Raw genomic sequence first — 18,125 nt, 5'->3', positions numbered from 1 at the left:
TACCCTAGATGACCTAATAGGACCACCATCACTTAATCCTCCAGCCTGGATGCACAGCTCAGTGCACACACACATGCAGAGAGACAAAGAGAGAAAGAAAAGGATAGTCGTTTGACCTGTATGTCCATTAGTGTGTTCGTCTACCTTATTAAAAAAATGTCAAATCCTCTCTTAAGTCTTTCAGCTTCACTCAGAGCTCCTAAGGCTAAAAGGACAGACCGTCAGCTTGTTTTAGCAGCTTTTGGGTGAACCAGCCACCTGTTCTGGTAACTATAGCCATAAGCAATTCTAGAAATGTGATGACCCATGAAAGTCTCCCATTTTCGCCTATTCTAGTGTGGCAAAATCACACCTTCAAGGCAATGGGGGAGGGGGGTGAACCACACCTTTGATCTATCCAACGAATAATTCCCCATGAGTCTACAGGCTCACAACTATTGGTGACACTGGTTGAACTTCTATCATCTGTGAGATTTGTTAATGAGCGTGCATGTGTGTTTTTACCAAGCCCCTCAACTAATGCGGTGCCCTCAACTAGTTCTCATCCTTTTTAATTGTAACAACACCACCTACGATAGAATCTATTGCCTAAGTTCTTTGAGACAGTTCACAATGCTGTCCCTTGATGGTTCTTTGCAAAAATACCTAACTTAATCAGCAATAATGATTTTAAAATGCCTCTTTACTGCTGATTGCACTCTAAATGATGTCACTTTATTGTGTAGTTTAATGAGACTTTTGCACAAGGTCAAACAACTGAATGCACAAAAGCAACACTCGAAATGCAGAACTCGAACATGCCTAATAAGAACAGTATTTAAGTACTATGATTATTTTCATGTACCACATCTTAGTGGATGCTCTGTAAATATGAAATACATCTTTAATTCACCGTGTTTTCAACCATGTTTCAATCAATTATGCTCTGCACTGATGTTTAGACCAATATGAAAGATAAGTTGTGGTTTCTTTATTGGTAGCCAAACAGTTGTGTGCCATAGACAAATGTAGATATTTAAGGTAAACAGTGACTAGGCTGACAATAATAGAGTCATGGTTAAAGAACAAAAATGTTAATTTCCAGTTTTTCTCTTTTTCACCTGTTTGCCACAAAATTTGCCACAACCGGCGAAGTCTTCACTGTCCTTTGAAGCTCAACACTACTCAATACACAATGGTGTAGGACTTTCAATTTCATTGAAACATAATATATATTTTCTGTTTATCGTTGTTCTGACGAAACACAGCTAAACCCTGATCCATGAGTAAAAAAAAAGCCCAGACTCAGAAAACAGACTATGTGCACTTTTGTGTATTTTTGCGTGTGTGTGTATGTGTTTTGCCCAAGGATTATCTCTACACCATTTAAAACCTGTATGATAATCTATCAACATATGGCTACTGGTAAAAACCTGACATTTAGAGTGTGCACATTAACATTTAGAAGGTGCACACATAACATCAATATGTTTTGTCGCTCTGACACGCACTTATATTGTCATCTCTAATACTCTTACACTAGAAACACAACAATCTCTGCTAAGCAAAGCAGCTAGAGGTCACAGTGCATATGGTACCAAAACAAAGTCAATGTGCGTAAAAAAACTGTAATTTCGCACATTTTTCTGCTATTTTCTTAGATTTTTACTGTCTTAGCTATATTGTAAAAGCATAAAGCTGCATGTGTGTTCTTACGTTTAGCTGCCAGCCTCAGACACTGCGTCTTAGTTTCCTGTAGAAAAACATAGAAGAAGGATACCTCAGGCCAACACAACACACTACAGAACTTTAAAAAACGCTAAATGTGAACTTAATCAGCACATATCTTTGTGCGCAATGCAGTAATAGCAGCTAATTCTGTGTTTAGTGTGTTTTCACATGAACAAAAATGTATTCACTCTCTCTGTACTGCTAACAGCTTGAAGGTAGATGTTGTAGTTTTTCCTTGGAGCCAATGGAGGATTCCAGAAACCCTGGGGAGCAGAAGAAGAAACATCAGTTTAGCTTTATGAGGCAAAATATACAGGCTGTCAATCACAGATTTCTCTTTTTTCCTTTGTTAAGAAGGATACTTATATCTAAAATTGATACTTGGACTATGTGTCACACAGGTCTCTCCATCCAATTTGGAAATTCCCTCATTAACCTGACACCACTCTTTAATAGTCCTATTCCACCAAATTATTAACTCTCTTTGATTAACCTGCTCCATATTTTCTGACAAAATGGGCACTCCCGGCAATTGTAAGAGGGACCATTGTCATCAAGGATACCATATTGTAAAATGACAAGCTGATATTAGGTTTCGTACTTTAGATCAAGGAAAAGCTGATGTTCTTTGGTTAATGGTGGGGAACAACTTATTTGCAACTATCTTGTGACCAAAGATAACCAGAGATTTATTTCTGAAAATGTCAGAAATCTAGGATGATCTTCTTGTAATGAGTCTGTTGCTGCGACCTCTGTCTCCGAATCGACCAACACGAGCATAGCATGGAATTATGTCAACAATGATACTGATTTTGTCTGTATGATGTTTCCTCAAGCTCAGACCATGACCGTGCAAACTAAGAGGCAGCAAGGAGGGAAATAAAGGAGGAATTATAACTTCTAAGTAATTAATAGCAAACCAATGAACATACACAAAGAAGTAAATAGGTCAGTCATTTTTCTGTCTGTTAGCTCATAAAATCTTACCTCATTGTGATGCTTAGAATCTGTGTTGCTCTATACAGACACGACCGACTACGACTCAGTTGGTATCATCATCAAACTGTCTGCATACATGTCGTAGCTAAGATCATTAGATGCTTGTCACACAGTGTGGCTCGCAGCAAACCTTTATGATGGCTTAAGTGGCACAGTGTGTGGCTGCCTTTAGGTGCACAAACCAGAACAAGCCCAATAACATGTTGGTACAGTGGAAAAGGTGCTTCGGTTCAAAAGTGGAGAGAGTGCGTCATAGCAGAGCCCCACCAGCTGCAACCAGTTGCATGATCAAGATTTATACATATTACAATCAGCCCTCCTATTTTAATTCAACCAGATTGTTGAATCTGCTCACTAATAGTACTTACACTTTAGACAAGTGTAGGTCTGCCCCCCTGCATTAGACTTCCCTTTGCTCCTCACTCTTTGGATTCTGCTCTTTCTGGCTCCCCGCAGTAAAAACACCGCTCCACTTTTCCCATCTCTATTTCCAATCTCAGCTCCTGCTCTCCAGCTACCAGGCTGAAGTACTTTCCTTGCTGACTCACTTCCTTCCCCGGCAACATAAAATATCTTGACTTATACCAACAACTAGCCTCCATCTGCCGTCTGCTTTTGCTCCTCTAGCTCTCAAAATCTTTGCAATGTTATGTAATTTTGGAAAAAGCACTGCAGCTAATCTCCGTGAACTTAGTTTGACCAAGTATGTGTAGAAAATAAAACCACTTGTACTACAATGCAATATGTTACAACAAGTTAACACCAGCTTAATTCCCCTTTCTTGTTTTCTTTGATGCCATTAATGTGTTACACAACCTAGTAGTTGTATATTTTTAAGCTTTCTAAAATCTTTATTCGATAATGAAATCTTTTCATTTTATAATTTCATTGTGCTATGTGCATTATGTTATTTGGATAAAAACACTTGCCTGATATGTCTTGTTGTCTCCCACAGTAAAGGGTAGAGGTTCAGGCAGGTTGCTGGGGGATAGCTGGGCAGCATAATAATATGGGGATCCACCGCTAGATGCGCTGTGGTAGGAAACTGGAACCTAGGGATTTAAAAAAAAAATAATAAAAACAATACGTCTATAAATCTTTTTTATACACAAATACACACACCTCATTTTATTTCTTGGCACTACAGCCTTCATAATCTAAGATAGCTAACAAATGCATATACATCAGACTTGATAAATGCATGTGAAACAAAATAATCACCTCAAAACAGTCAGAAGAAGCCTGGCGACGCGTCCTCTGAGGATTCACTTCCTCCACCACAATCTGGTATGCACTGTAAAATTAGACACCATGTTAGTACAATAATAATTTCACTTCCTATTGTTTCAATAAGGACCATTTTAGCACAATGTGCAAAACAAATAAATGCCAAACTAAGTACTATGTTATGTGTGACTAAAGATATACCTTATAGGTGCTCCCTTAGCCTGAGCAGGTTTGAGCAGGACAGTGATGGTTGTTGCAGTTTCATTCAGAAATGCCTCTGACACATCATACTCATCTATTGTTGGGGCTAAAAAGAGAAGTAGAAGGATGAGTATGATCCAGCTATTTAAAAATGATGAAGAAAATCTTTATGTAAAAACACAAACACAAAAATCCCTGTTCTACCTGAAATATTAGTAGTCACGTTCAGTGTGGCTGCTGTACCAAACCCCTTGGAGGTAGATGCCCGTATAGAGAGCTGGTATGTGACACCTGGGTGGAGCTGGGAAAACACGTGATGTGTGGCATTCGATGGCAGAGACACAGTGAGTCCTGGCCGTTGCAGAGGGACTGATGGGTCGAATGAGCGTATGCCACTGTAGCTAATCTGAGCGGAGAGTAGAGCGACAGAGACCAGTTTTAAATATACATCCAAGGGAACAACTTGCAAGTTTGGCTCTTTCATCCACTCCCATAACAGATAGTACCTCATATTGTATGATGACTCCATTGGGCTCAGTTGGTTCCTTCCAATAAAGACTTATTGTCTCTTCAGATGGAGTGGCTTTCAGTGACTGGCTGGGAACAGGACCTGGAACTGTTAACGCACAAACAGACAAAGTGCGCCAGCGCTCATGAAATCAGTAAAATTCTGTTCCACTAGTAACAAGGCTGCTACTAAACAGAAACATACAGAGGGAAGACAGAAAACAATGACCTGTAAGTAAGCTGGGTACATTTGATCTATTAACTAAAACCCATGTTGAGCAAGCTAACACATAGGCTAACACATAGGCTACCATGAACAAATCTTTTCATCTGACAGGAAAGCTAACACATAAAAAGATCAAATTTCGTGTATTGTACCATCTTCATCGGTTTGTATGATAGTCTCGTCGCTCTCTTTCCGTCCCTCTGGATTGGTCAGAATCATCTTCAGACTGACATTGGTGTAAGGCGGCAGGTTTCCCACCAGGTGGCGTGGTGCTGAGAGGAAAAAAAAAACAAAAAACTGTCAAAAACAATCTGACATGATTTAACTTTCATTTCCAGAGCTTAAAATAAAGCTTTCAAATGTGGAGTTTTGTCTGACCAACCGTGCAGGACCCCAAAGGGGGACTGGATCACCTCATAAGTTCATCATTAAAGGGACACTGTGTAATTTCTTCCCCCATCTAGTGGTGCAATTTTATTTTGCAAAGTCGAATGAATTTGCTGTCTAGTGCCTCGCGTTTTCAAATGTGCGCTGCAACTTCTTGAACTACGGCAGGCGGAATGTGTCAAGATTCAAGAAGCTATAGCTTCAGACTCATGGTCCATACAAACAAAAATAAATCAAGACACACAGTACAAAGGATTACATAACACACATACAATAACACTATAAATACAGATGACAGATAACATGTCAGATAACATAAGTTGACATAGCCTTTGGTGTGCAAGCAATGCAATTAGTCATATTCCGGGAGTTACCGGAAGTGACGTCGACGCAGCGGTAGCGTTAGCCCTAGTGTGTAGTTGCTGGAAAGTGTTCTTTTAAATAAACTCCCGGTAAACTTACAAACTTTCTAATGCCTCGTTTTGTGAGTTAAGAGACTATGTGTACTACGGCAGAAGTTTGGTAACAATAAATGCATTATTAGTGGGATAATTTATGAGATAAAATCTATTTAGCATTAGCGGCTGTAATAAGCCATTCGGCGGAAATGACGTCACAATGACGTCATTTCCGCTTCCAGGCCTGGCGGGGAAATCGCGATTCGAAGTGCTTTATGTCCCTCTCGGCACTTCGTCGTTTTTCATAGACCGGAAGGACATGGCAGCCTCCATAGAGCTTGCCCGCTCTATGTAGATACAGACAAGTTATTCTTCACTCAGGAGGATAATTGAGATTGTTGACAGAGATAATTTTACACCAATGAGGACTAATTTATGAATGAATATGTTGATTTGAGCTAATAAATTACTTAATTTATTACATAGTGTCCCTTTAAGCTTTAAAGAGAATAATTTAAATCTGGTGTGTTGAAGTATGGAAACATCTAACATGCAGGGCGTCCAGTTCCAGAGACCAGATGTATATACAGTGGAAACCGCTTATAGTGGTCACGGATATAGTGATCAACCGCTTATATGGATCAAAAGGCTTGGGACGGAATCATTTCTATACAAATGCTGTTTAAATAATTCGTTTATAGTGATCAAGAAATCCGCTTATAATGTTCATTTTTGGCCATTTTATGAATGTAAACATGTGCAAAAATAATTTTAAAACTACGTGTAGCTATTTTATTTTTTACTCCCTTTAATCCTTTCTGGACGTCTGCTTCTGCCTCGCTAGCTAACGTAACGAGTTGACACCGGGCAGCAAGCGCGCGAATCATGGCTGGAAAAAGGAAGTCATGGAGGAGCATGTGTCCGAGGATGGGTGCTGGAGAGCGGATTGAATGCGCGTGTGACCGCTGGAAGCTCCAGGCTGGTTCTTGTAAGATGGGAGGCCGGTGTTCATTCGATTTCTCCTACTTGTCGAGAATTGCTACTTTGTGGTTTTGCGCATGCGCCAAGCCGATTTTCTAAGTTTCGTTTTCACGCCAAGTACTGTAGCACAAATCGACAGAACACCGGCACGGAGGAGCATGGATCCGAGCAGGGGTGCTGAAAGGCGGATTGAATTCAAACTTTATTTTCTGACTTGTAAGAAAAAAAATGCACCGGCGGCACAGCAGAGATTAAGTTACGTACTGTATTTGAGTTAGCCTACAGTATGTCTGCGCACTGCGCAGTACTGTAATTAAACTTGCATGATAATAAAATTCAGTAAATGCTGAAGCTATCCGTTTCATTTAGTTTTTCTCATTGACAAACGATACAAATGGCATTTAGATGATATTCTCCATAAAAAAATAAGTGAAATACCTGTACTGTAATATAACTTCGGTTATAGTAATCAACCGCTTATAGTGTTCAAATTGGCTCTGGACCAACGTGATCACTATAAGCGGTTTCCACTGTAATATAATACATATGTAAAATAGAAAAAAATCCCTATTCTCGTTAAGCTGTTTTAATCTGTGTTAAATTCTGTCGACTTTTTTTTTTTTCCATTTCCACTTATATGTATCAGGCTTCAATTGCTCTAAGAATGTGTGAATTCGTGGAGTGCACATATTTTCACTACATATACTGTTTTTGTTTACGAATCATTTATGCATCTCCCCTTTAAATGATGAAACAATAATTATCAGCAGTGTAAAGCAGAAAAAAGCTGCAAATACTCATATTTTAACCCTGTCGAATAAAACAATTATTGACATTTGTGCTTGAGGATTAATTCAAAATGAGAGATCAGTCATCAGAGTAGTTGGTCATTACATTTCTGTCAGTCAACTATTTTTTCAATAGACTAAAAGATCAATAAAAGTCTAGTTCATTTTGTGTGAATGAGACATGATTTCCAATATTTGATTACTAGTATTGAAAGATATATTCAATATATATGGGCTGTCTTGAATACTTTTTCAAATGTAAACTGTTGTTCTTGCAAAAAAATGTTTCTTACATAAAGAATGCCTTTAAATCAAATGGTTGCAGATACAACTGATAATCAACAGTCCACTTCCACCGGGACCCTCACCTGATGACAGGCACCTTCTTATAAAATATTTCTGCACTTGTGAGGCATGGGCTCATCAACAAGACACCTCTCGGTCAGCTACTTCATCAAAAATGTATTTTTTTTCTTATTTTAGTCAATGGATGTTGACATGACACTATAATTACAGTAGTACTGATTAATACCTTTAGGATCCATGTCCAAGCAGTCAGCTTTGCTGCGGTTGCTCGCAGTCATGTAATGGTAACAGATGGTAACGTTAAAGGTGTGGCAGCGAGTGATGTTGTAACCCAGGGATTCCCAGTCCACTGCAATCAAACGAGACCTGGTCTCGGCAATCTTCAACCTCTTAGGAGTCCTCATGGGTTCTAGAGAGAAAAGAGAAAAAGAAAAGGCAAAAGAAATTATAAAGAGGAAGATTTCTGATTTGTATCCCATAACCCAAGCTGGTATTTCAGTCATATATTGTGAGTGATCCAAGATGTTTTAACTGCATATGTTGTGCTAGACTGCAACATTGTGCTCATGCTGAATGCTACACGTAGACTGACACCGAAACCTTAGTGAACATGAGAAGCATCTATAAACTTTTTGAGGCTTGGAGTTTCTGTGCATTGTGCATATGAAGCAAATGTCCAATGTATTGTCAAAAATAACCAAGACAGTTGAGCCAACACGCTGCAGATTAAACAAACACTCATTGCTCCATGCTGCTATTCAACCGTTTCTCAAATGAAATCATTTCTACAAGGCACATCTTTGGTTTCCATCTTTTATGTGTATTCAGATTAATATTGTCAATATAATCTACTCTCCGTTCTTGCTGCCCAGGGCTTTAATTACCTTAACTGGCTCATTTAACTGGATCAATAACCCCAGTCCCAAGTCCTAACATACACACACACTCATCTTCACAAGAAAGATTACAAACACAAAACCGGGCCATTCCTCGTCTGCTGTCTGCCGTTCATTTGCATAGATGTTTATTTACCTCTGCTTCTTCTGTCACTCAACGGTAAGGATCATCTCTCATAAAGGAAACACTCATCAAGTTGCTGTGGCAACCTATTCACAAAACTTATTATCAATTAGAGCTATCAATCGTTGCCAAAGACTTATTACTCTAAGTCCAGGAACTACTTCTCTAAGTAAAGGAGACATTACTCAGTCAAGAAGCCTGTAATTAGTTCTGTGGATGTTACACTCCACTGAAAAGCCTCTGCCACTCAAGACAGCGGTGACCACCCAAATAATCAGGGCCGAAGCATGCTAAATATTTCTGCAAGATAGTATATTCTAAGGAAAGAGAAGCTGTATCCTAGGAGGTTTGACGCTCGTGCAGATTTAGATTTTTCTGGTGATGTAGACGTCAAGAAAAACTCAAAGTACAAATGTGAGTGTTAAATTCCAACTTATAACAAAGTTAGGTTGCCAATCGTTGTGGAAAAACAAATATGTACATTCAAGCTGTAGGATTTTTACATTGAGTAAAAGCTCCAGTATTGTATTCATAATAATATGAAGTCATATTGAAATATAGCTGATGATTTATGTTTAAAGGACTATACTCTGTGCCACTGTATCTCTGCTTCTTCCTTTGAGGAGTGAAAATAAGAGTTTTTTTTTTTAATAAGTCTCGCTGAACATCACCATTTATATATAAAACTGACATTTCAGCCCTCATGGGAAACAGTCCCTCTGATGAAGGTCCAGGAGGGCTGAAATGTTGGTTTGATGAATAAATGGTGATCCTCAACAAGGGCAGTGTGCAGGTTTTCTTTCTAGTCTGGAACATCTAAAAGAAGTGCAAAAGAATGCAACTTACTACAGAAAAATGTTGGCAAACTGCTTTGTTCCAGTTAAAAACAGTGAACATTTATGTTCAGCTGAAGATTCTTCCTCCTTTTACCTTTGCCTGCCTGGAACCCGCCTTCTTCCTTACATACCTGCAGGATTTTTTTTATTTATTAAAAACAGCTCACCTTAACCCTCATACCTGATTTAAAACACAACTTAATTTCTGAAAAGGGACATTTTTGTCCCCTTTTAAAACGACCTAAAAACATCATATGTTAATATTTTTTTCCGCTTTTTTTTTCATAAATCTTTTATTCCACTTCAGTTCTGATCATAACTACCAAGTTTTCAATTATTTTAAAAAATTTAACCCTTTAAATACTGGTTTATATGACGTAAACGCCAATTTTTGTGAAAAAAACTCACAAAAAGTGCTATATTTTCAATATATAGAATGCAAAGTGGAAATGTTGAGGGGGGATAATTAGGGTCTGGGGTAAGTCAATGATTAGCAACAACATTGATTTTTAGGGATTTTTAATTTTTTTGTTATTACTGATTTAAAAAAAAACTCCTTAATTTCTGAAAAGGGACATTTTTGTCCCCTTTTAAAACTACCTAAAAACATCATATATTAATATTTTTTTCCACTTTTTTTTTCATAAATCTTTTATTCCACTTCAGTTCTGATCATAACTACCAAGTTTTCAATTATTTTCAAAAAAATTAACCCTTTAAATGCCAATTTGAACTTTTTAGCCCAATTTTGAAGCCTTTTGGTGCCAGTATTTTCAAAATATGGAATGCAGAGTGGAATTATTTAGTAGGGATAATTAGGGTCTGGGATATGTCAATGATTAGCAACAACATTGATTTTTAGGGATTTTTAATTTTTTTGTTATGCCTGATTTAAAAAAAAACTCCTTAATTTCTGAAAAGGGCCATTTTTGTCCCCTTCTAAAATGATCCCCAAAATACCATATGTTAATATTTTTTTCCACTTTTTTTTTCAGAAATCTTTTCTTCCACTTCAGTTCTGATCATAACCATCAAGTTTTCAATTATTTTCAAAAAATTAACCCTTTAAATACCAGTGTATATGAGGTAAACACCAATTTTCGTTAAAAAACAGACACAAAAACTGCTGTATTTTCAATATATGCAATGCAAAGTGAAATATTCTATGGGGGATTATTAGGTCTGGGATATGTCATTGATGAGCTACAACATCAGTTTTATGAGCTTTTTAGTTTTTCTGCAATGGCAGATTACAGAAACGGCTCCCATAGACATCCATTATAATGAATACAGCATTAGTCTATGGCACACATGCACGCGCAGTCCAGGATTATTTGGGGTTTTCGGTGCTCATCCTCGCTGACCACTGGGTCCCTGTGCGCTGTGCTGAGGAGGAGAACATTTTCCACCTCTTCGGCACATATGACATGCGATATGCAGATTACAGAAAGTGTGTGTTGCAGTGAAGGCCAATGTTGAGGAGCGCACAGGTCTGTGGCTCGCCTGCAGATGGACTGGGGGAAGCTCAGGCTTATTCCTTCTAATGGTCCCAACCATGGCGAGTTTTCATTTGAGCAGATCTTCATTCCAATACTTGAAGATAGAAATTTAGCTTATTATTTATATATTATTATTTAGCTTTTTATCCCACGACGTAGGCCGATACATTTTAACACAGCGTCTAAAGCTCGCCACTCCCAAACCCTTCATCGATAAAACGGCCGATGTACGACCGTACTGAAACATTCATATCATTCATATCTTAGATGTCTTTGGAAGGCTATGAGCTGCGCACGCCACAGGCAACCCACACTTTGATGCCATATTTTGGGGGTTTGCTGGGGATATACTGCAGAAACACGCAGCGACCCTGAAAGGCCTTCAGCTGCTCATCAATGCAGACTTTCTGCCCGGGGTGAAGAGGCGGGCGAGTCGGCTCTCCCACTTCTCCCAGAGAGCTGCAATCGGAGCCAGTTTGCCCTCTCGCTGTCGATGGTCACGTCAGCTGGTCATCAAACAAGGGATTCAAATCTTGTGTGTGCCATGGTTTGCCTGAACATGGCCCATCTAGTGCATCCCACAGACTGAGGGTGCTCTCACCTCGTGAGTGATGCACCCGGCGAGGATGAGCGGCCCGAGGAAGGCCTGCAGCTCTCCTTTGTCGGTGTCCCTCCAGGCCTCTGTGGTGCGTCTGCCTTCCAGGTTGGTGAATTGAATGATCAGCTCCATCAGCTCATCAGTCAGAAAAAGATCCCAGGTGGGCTTCACATCGGTTATGCGGGCGCATGTGTAGGTGGTCGGTTCAGGGCGAGCACAGGGTGCAGGCAGGTATCGGAGGGTGTTGGCGTGGTTGTCAGACCAGGATATCTTGCCATTTTTTGACACCAACAGAATATCCAGGCCAGCAGTCTCATCAGTTTCATCCTCCGTGCTGTTATAATCAGAGCTGCTAGAGGGAGGGTGAGTTCCCATTCTTCATCTGAGGAGTCATCAGAGGAGGATGAATAGAGAGAGTCGCTGTGCCCTGGTCTGAGGACTTCCTCCACGGCTTGGGCAACGCTGAATTTTTGTGCCATGCCTTCCAACCTTCAGGAGAATGAGAAATGTGCACAGCTCTCGTATTCTCATGCTGGTAGATCTGTCGTTGACAAACGAGGGTGCTTTCATCATGTTACCTCAAAGACACCTAAATTATTTTATTATGTTACCTCAAAGAAACCCAAACTATTTCTCAGTCTGACGACCTCATAACATCACTGGGGTCACACAGGTGTCCGTGTGTGTGTGTGTGTGTGTGTGTGCGTGTGTGTGCGTGTGTGTGCGTGTGTGTGCGTTTGTGTGTGTGTGCGTGCGTGCGTACGTACGTGTATGTGTGCGTGCGTGCGTGTGTGCGTGCATGCGTGCAGGTGCCATAGACTAATGCTGTATTCATTATAATGGATGTCTATGGGAGCCGTTTCTGTAATCTGCCATTGCAGAAAAACTAAAAAGCTCATAAAACTGATGTTGTAGCTCATCAATGACATATCCCAGACCTAATAATCCCCCATAGAATATTTCACTTTGCATTGCATATATTGAAAATACAGCAGTTTTTGTGTCTGTTTTTTAACGAAAATTGGTGTTTACCTCATATACACTGGTATTTAAAGGGTTAATTTTTTGAAAATAATTGAAAACTTGATGGTTATGATCAGAACTGAAGTGGAAGAAAAGATTTCTGAAAAAAAGAGTGGAAAAAAATATTAACATATGGTATTTTGGGGATCATTTTAGAAGGGGACAAAAATGGCCCTTTTCAGAAATTAAGGAGTTTTTTTTTTTAAATCAGGCATAACAAAAAAATTAAAAATCCCTAAAAATCAATGTTGTTGCTAATCATTGACATATCCCAGACCCTAATTATCCCTACTCAATAATTCCACTCTGCATTCCATATTTTGAAAATACTGGCACCTAAAGGCTTCAAAATTGGGCTAAAAAGTTCAAATTGGCATTTAAAGGGTTAATTTTTTTGAAAATAATTGAAAACTTGGTAGTTATGATCAGAACTGAAGTGGAATAAAAGATTTATGAAAAAAAAAGTGGAAAAAAATATTAATATATGATGTTTTTAGGTAGTTTTAAAAGGGGACAAAAATGTCCCTTTTCAGAAATTAAGGAGTTTTTTTTTTACACAATGAAAAATTGCATTGTATATGATGTGTGTTTGAAATTCGAAAAAATAGTCAAAAATACACAACTGGACCAAATATGATGAGTATCACTATCTACAGTGTGAAATTAGAGGAGAAAGTTCACCCCAAGTGGACAAAAATGTCCCCTATCAGGGATTAGGGTTAAATAGAGACACTAGACTGTCCCCAAACCCTCCTCGTCTTTGTCTTTGATTATTTTTCCCTGGGCCTTCCTGTCTCAGGGAAGACAACACAAGGACACAAACTGGTCGTTTCTTCTGACAACCCATTATCTGCCTGTCACTCACACACACTGGCACAGAAACTCATGAGCGCGCAGACTCACACTCGATTGTTACCCAAGTGCACACACGCTTAAGGTTGTGGCAAAATAAAGATTAAATCTGGCAGAGCATCCGAGTTTAGTGTTTGTGTGTGAGCGCATCACACTGAAACTTCTCATAATAAGAACTTATCGTCAAGGACAAACACAACTTTCACATACAGTCCATACACATTAAGCCAAAGCACAATACACACTGAGGTTTGCTAAATCATTTAGATACAGATCTCTAAATAAAAAATATATACAGATAGAAAATGAGAAAAGGGGGAGAAAAAACAAAGAAAGGAAAGTTATGCAGGTAATTTTCTGCTTAGTAAATATTATTGCTCTACGGTGTGTGCATTTGTGTGTTAATAGCTGGAGGGTCAGAACATTTCATTTTGGCTTCATCCAGTTACTGGATAGTTGACATTTAAATAGTGAAAGAGGGAGACCTGCTTCTTTCTCTGCCTGTCTCCCCCTCTATTTCTGCTTCTTACTCATTTGTCTCAGTCCTCTCTGTCTCTCTGCCTGTTCAAATCAATACCTGTGATCCTCCCCATAAACCTTACCATAGGAACACACACACACACACACAGATTGGGCAATGTAATAAATAGTATTGATTTCAGGGTCTCTTGATGCCTACACTGCCCCACAGTGAGATGATCTTCAACAAGGAATTAAAACAAAATTTATGACTTTGTGCTTGTCTCACACATGCATTCATGCAAGCACACACACACACACAAAGCCATGTTTCCATCACTTCAGGCATTACATGAATTTACTGGAGACTTGCCTTTAACCATGACCATAATCATAATTACTACTTGCCTACCCCTGACCTTTAACTGTCAAATTTACAAAAGGTGGATCCCTACAATGTGACCATGTAAACAGATTTATTTCTCCACAACACACACAACCACCATTTCAAGACCCCATCCCCCTCCTGACCCATAATGCACAGCTGCTTATCTGTATTTACTGCAGATAGTCAAAGCAGGTAGAGAGCCAGGTACGTAGAAGAGACAAAGAGAAAGGAAGGAAGAAAGAAAGAAAGAAAGAAAGAAAGAAAGAAAGAAAGAAAGAAAGAAAGAAAGAAAGAAAGAAGCGAGAGGAACATCATTGAAATCAAGTAAAAAAAGAAAAATAGAAGCGAGAGGAACAGCATAGAAATCAAATAAAGAAGAGTGTAAAAACAGAGCAATGCATGAAAAAAATCAAACTGCATCTGGAGGGAGCAAGGGACAGATAAAGGGAGCAGAGAGAGAAAGATGAGAGAGGGTAAGCGAGCGACAGAGAGGTGGAACGGGGAGAAACGATAACTAGTTTGGAATGTGGCCAGAGTCAAACGGGACCAAGTCCAAAGGCAAACCACAGAGCCTGCCTTGTCCCCTTCCCCTCCTCCGGTAGACAGACAAATGGCTGGATTCATGTTGAAACTAAAAGGCTTTGTTCTTCACAGATGGAGCTTTGAAAACAACAACAATACCAATAAACACCAACAATAACACCAAGGACAGAAAGCTTCATATCAGCAGAATCCAGAGGTTGGAATTAAAGAATGGGAAACAAAAGAAGGGGAAATAAAACTAAATTAAACAGGACTGCGCTAAAGGCAACATAACCATGTTTCTCAACATGAAGCATTTGAAAGAGCCAATAAATAAACAGCTACACTGTAAAAGCATTAAGAAAAGAGAGGAAATATTAAAAACAGCATGGAAGAGAAAGAGGGACAGGGTAGCAGGGGGTGAAACAGAAAAGGCTGACAGGAGATGCAGCTAAACCCAAGTTAATCTGTCCAATTAGTTCCTCGTAATCCTGCCACTGTCATGAAGAAGAAAAATGAACTCACTCTATTCATTCAGTCTTTAGCATTGCATTTGCCCTTCTTTTTTTTTTCAAGAAAAAACAGAAACAATGAATTTTTGCGCTGCACTATGCTTTCAATTTGCACTTGCAAGCCACATGCAATAAGATTGTTATTTGACTAAGCGGAAGCTAATTAGAAAAGTAGCAACTGATCCAAGCCTTGTCCAAGAGTTTTTTTCCTCACATAGTCCCCACAAAATAGATTGGCATTGCAACCAAGATGCTAACTAGTCTCAAGTTCAGTGTTTTGGCTATCACCATCTTGAGGTCTTTTGAAGCTGGAAACGAAGAGTGAGCTGTGGGTCTGATTGGATGGAACTACACACTAACATTAAATAGCAATTTATTAATCACAACTAACGCCACCCGAAATCAAACCTGGTTTTATTGTTTCTTTTTCTTTATCTAAATGCAACCAAAATTCACAAAACCGACATCATTCTCTGTTAAAAAGGCAGTGAAATGTGGACGAGAGGCCATTTAGTTAAAGCTATAATGTGTAATATTTCACGGACAATGAATGTCTCCATGTCGCTCCGCCATTTTAAAACTACGGGATTTGTAGAAGGACATGTCATCAGCTTCGCATTTTCCGTTTCCAATGTGTAAACGGAAAATGCGAAGCTGATGACATGTCCTTCTACAAATCCCGTAGTTTAAAAATGGCGGAGAAACATGGCGACATCCATTGGGGTGTAACACTCTTATGTACATTCGCATGCTGAATATAAAGAATATAAGAACACTGCACTTTTGTGATGGAGGTAATTAATAACGATTGAGGTAATACTTGTGAATGATAAGACTCAAATTTGTTAATAGACAACGTGAAATATTACACATTATGGCTTTAATAAAAAAAATCCTTACTCTGGTCAGAAATGACGTGAAAAATAATTCGTCCTTAGAGCTCTTTACAAAGTGACTTACTTTAGCAACCTAAGGCGTGCCTGTTGGCCTTTCGATAGAAAGAATATCAAAGCCACTAGTTTTATTTGTTGATGGGAAGCTGTCCACATAATTATAATACAGCAGATAATTTATTTTAAATTGTAGCTTTTTAAATGACTGCATGAGGGTATGGATTAAGACTTGTCCATAATGCAGTCACTGCAGTGGGGGTTGTTGTAATTACAAAGCTGAAAAGAAAAAAAAAAGAAGAAACCGACACACACCCTGGGCAGGGTGGCTACATAGAAATACATAGGTAGAATAAAGTATTAATAGATCAAATCTAATCAACTTATTAAAACAAAATGTCCAGATCCATCCATCCATTTTCATCTGCTTATCTGAGGTCGGGTCACGGAGGCAACAGGTTCAGAAGAGAAACCCAGGCATCCCGCTCCCCAGAGACGCTCTCCAGCTCCTCCTGGGGATCCCAAAGCGTTCCCAGGCCAGAAGGGACGTATAATCCCTCCAGCGAGTTCTGGGTCTGCCCCAGTGCCTCCTCGCAGCAGGACGTGCCCGGAAAACCTCCAAAGAGAGGGGACCAAGAGGCATCCTTACCAGATGCCCGAACCACCTCAGCTGACTTTTTTCGATGCGGCCGAGCTCATTACCTTATATCTCTAAGGCTGAGCCCAGATACTCTCCGAAAGAAACCCATTTCAACCGCTTTTATCCGAGATCTTGTTCTTTCGGTCACTACTCAGATCTCGTGACCATAGGTGAGGGCTGGAACAAAGATGAACCAGTAAATTGAAAGCTTCGCCTTCTAATTCAGCTCCCTCTTCACCACAATGGGCCGGAGCAGCACCCTCATTACAGCGGACGAAGCCCCAATCTGCCATCACTCCTGAACAAGATCCACTTCCAGTTTTAAAAGAAGATTAAGTCATTTTCCATACATTGGATTAGGATGGGAACTATTTTAGGTGGTGATATTAACAGAAGGATATTTGTGTGCAGCACGAGACTGACTCAAAATAAGTTGCAGAGCACATATTCAAACAAACTCAGGAACATCTAACTGGGATCCAAACATTGTTTGTTGATTAAATGGATTCGATAACTAAGACTTACAGTCTTACAGTAAGCCTGTGATATCAGAAGACTTTAAAAACAAAGAAAAGGATTCTTCCGTGCATCTTACTTTATACTGTATAGATTACACTGCCTCAGAATAGGAAAAGTGTTTCGTTATAAAATAATTTATATTTAGTCTTCTGAAAATCAGTCTCCAATATCTCATTGTTGTTGTCGAACATTACATACAACTGTGAATTACCACACATGTGAAGGTAGCACAGTGTCCATAATCAATGGGCTGCCATTTTAAGGGTTTGTCCCATAAGTGTTGCAGTGCTGACTGCTGTGTGCGAGGGTGTATAGCGAGATAAACATATGGGGTATTGTGTGAGCTTTCAACAAAATCTGTGCTTATGTGTGTGGAAATGTGTGTTTTGTGATTCTTTTTTCTTTTATAAATCCATGTGATGCTGAGTTTGTGCAACATACATGAAATACTGGGCCTCTCTTGAACTGTGGGTGTGCGCCTTCACATTTCTGTCTGTGTGTTTCTGCTCTGTGTGTGCGCATGTCTGCATTACTATGGTTTTAGTGTGTGTGTGTGTGTGCGTGTGTGTGTGTGTGTGTGTGTGTGTGTGCGTGTGTGTGTGTGTGTGTGTGTGTGTGTGTGTCTAACCTGCCATGA

The 18,125-nt window shown here is 39.4% G+C and overlaps 1 protein-coding gene across 12 annotated transcripts in view; it reads right to left on the bottom strand.

Moving 5' to 3' along the window:
* ptprk (protein tyrosine phosphatase receptor type K) overlaps positions 1 to 18,125 on the bottom strand; it is a 108,579-nt gene that overhangs the window by 26,157 nt on the left and 64,297 nt on the right. For all 12 annotated transcript variants that reach the window (XM_075459143.1, XM_075459144.1, XM_075459145.1 and 9 more), the window contains 9 exons: positions 7,957 to 8,139; positions 5,023 to 5,142; positions 4,644 to 4,753; positions 4,342 to 4,543; positions 4,138 to 4,243; positions 3,931 to 4,003; positions 3,639 to 3,761; positions 1,899 to 1,973; positions 1,696 to 1,732 (listed from right to left, as the gene is read on the bottom strand). In XM_075459143.1, coding sequence (XP_075315258.1) covers positions 1,696 to 1,732; positions 1,899 to 1,973; positions 3,639 to 3,761; positions 3,931 to 4,003; positions 4,138 to 4,243; positions 4,342 to 4,543; positions 4,644 to 4,753; positions 5,023 to 5,142; positions 7,957 to 8,139 — 1,029 coding nt within the window. The remainder of the gene's footprint in view (positions 1 to 1,695; positions 1,733 to 1,898; positions 1,974 to 3,638; positions 3,762 to 3,930; positions 4,004 to 4,137; positions 4,244 to 4,341; positions 4,544 to 4,643; positions 4,754 to 5,022; positions 5,143 to 7,956; positions 8,140 to 18,125) is intronic.

Source organism: Odontesthes bonariensis, chromosome 24, assembly GCF_027942865.1.
Source record: "Odontesthes bonariensis isolate fOdoBon6 chromosome 24, fOdoBon6.hap1, whole genome shotgun sequence".
NCBI classification, from domain to species: domain Eukaryota; kingdom Metazoa; phylum Chordata; class Actinopteri; order Atheriniformes; family Atherinopsidae; genus Odontesthes; species Odontesthes bonariensis.
The sequence above is the reverse complement of the archived record's forward strand: the minus strand, read 5'-3'. Positions and strand labels throughout refer to the sequence as shown.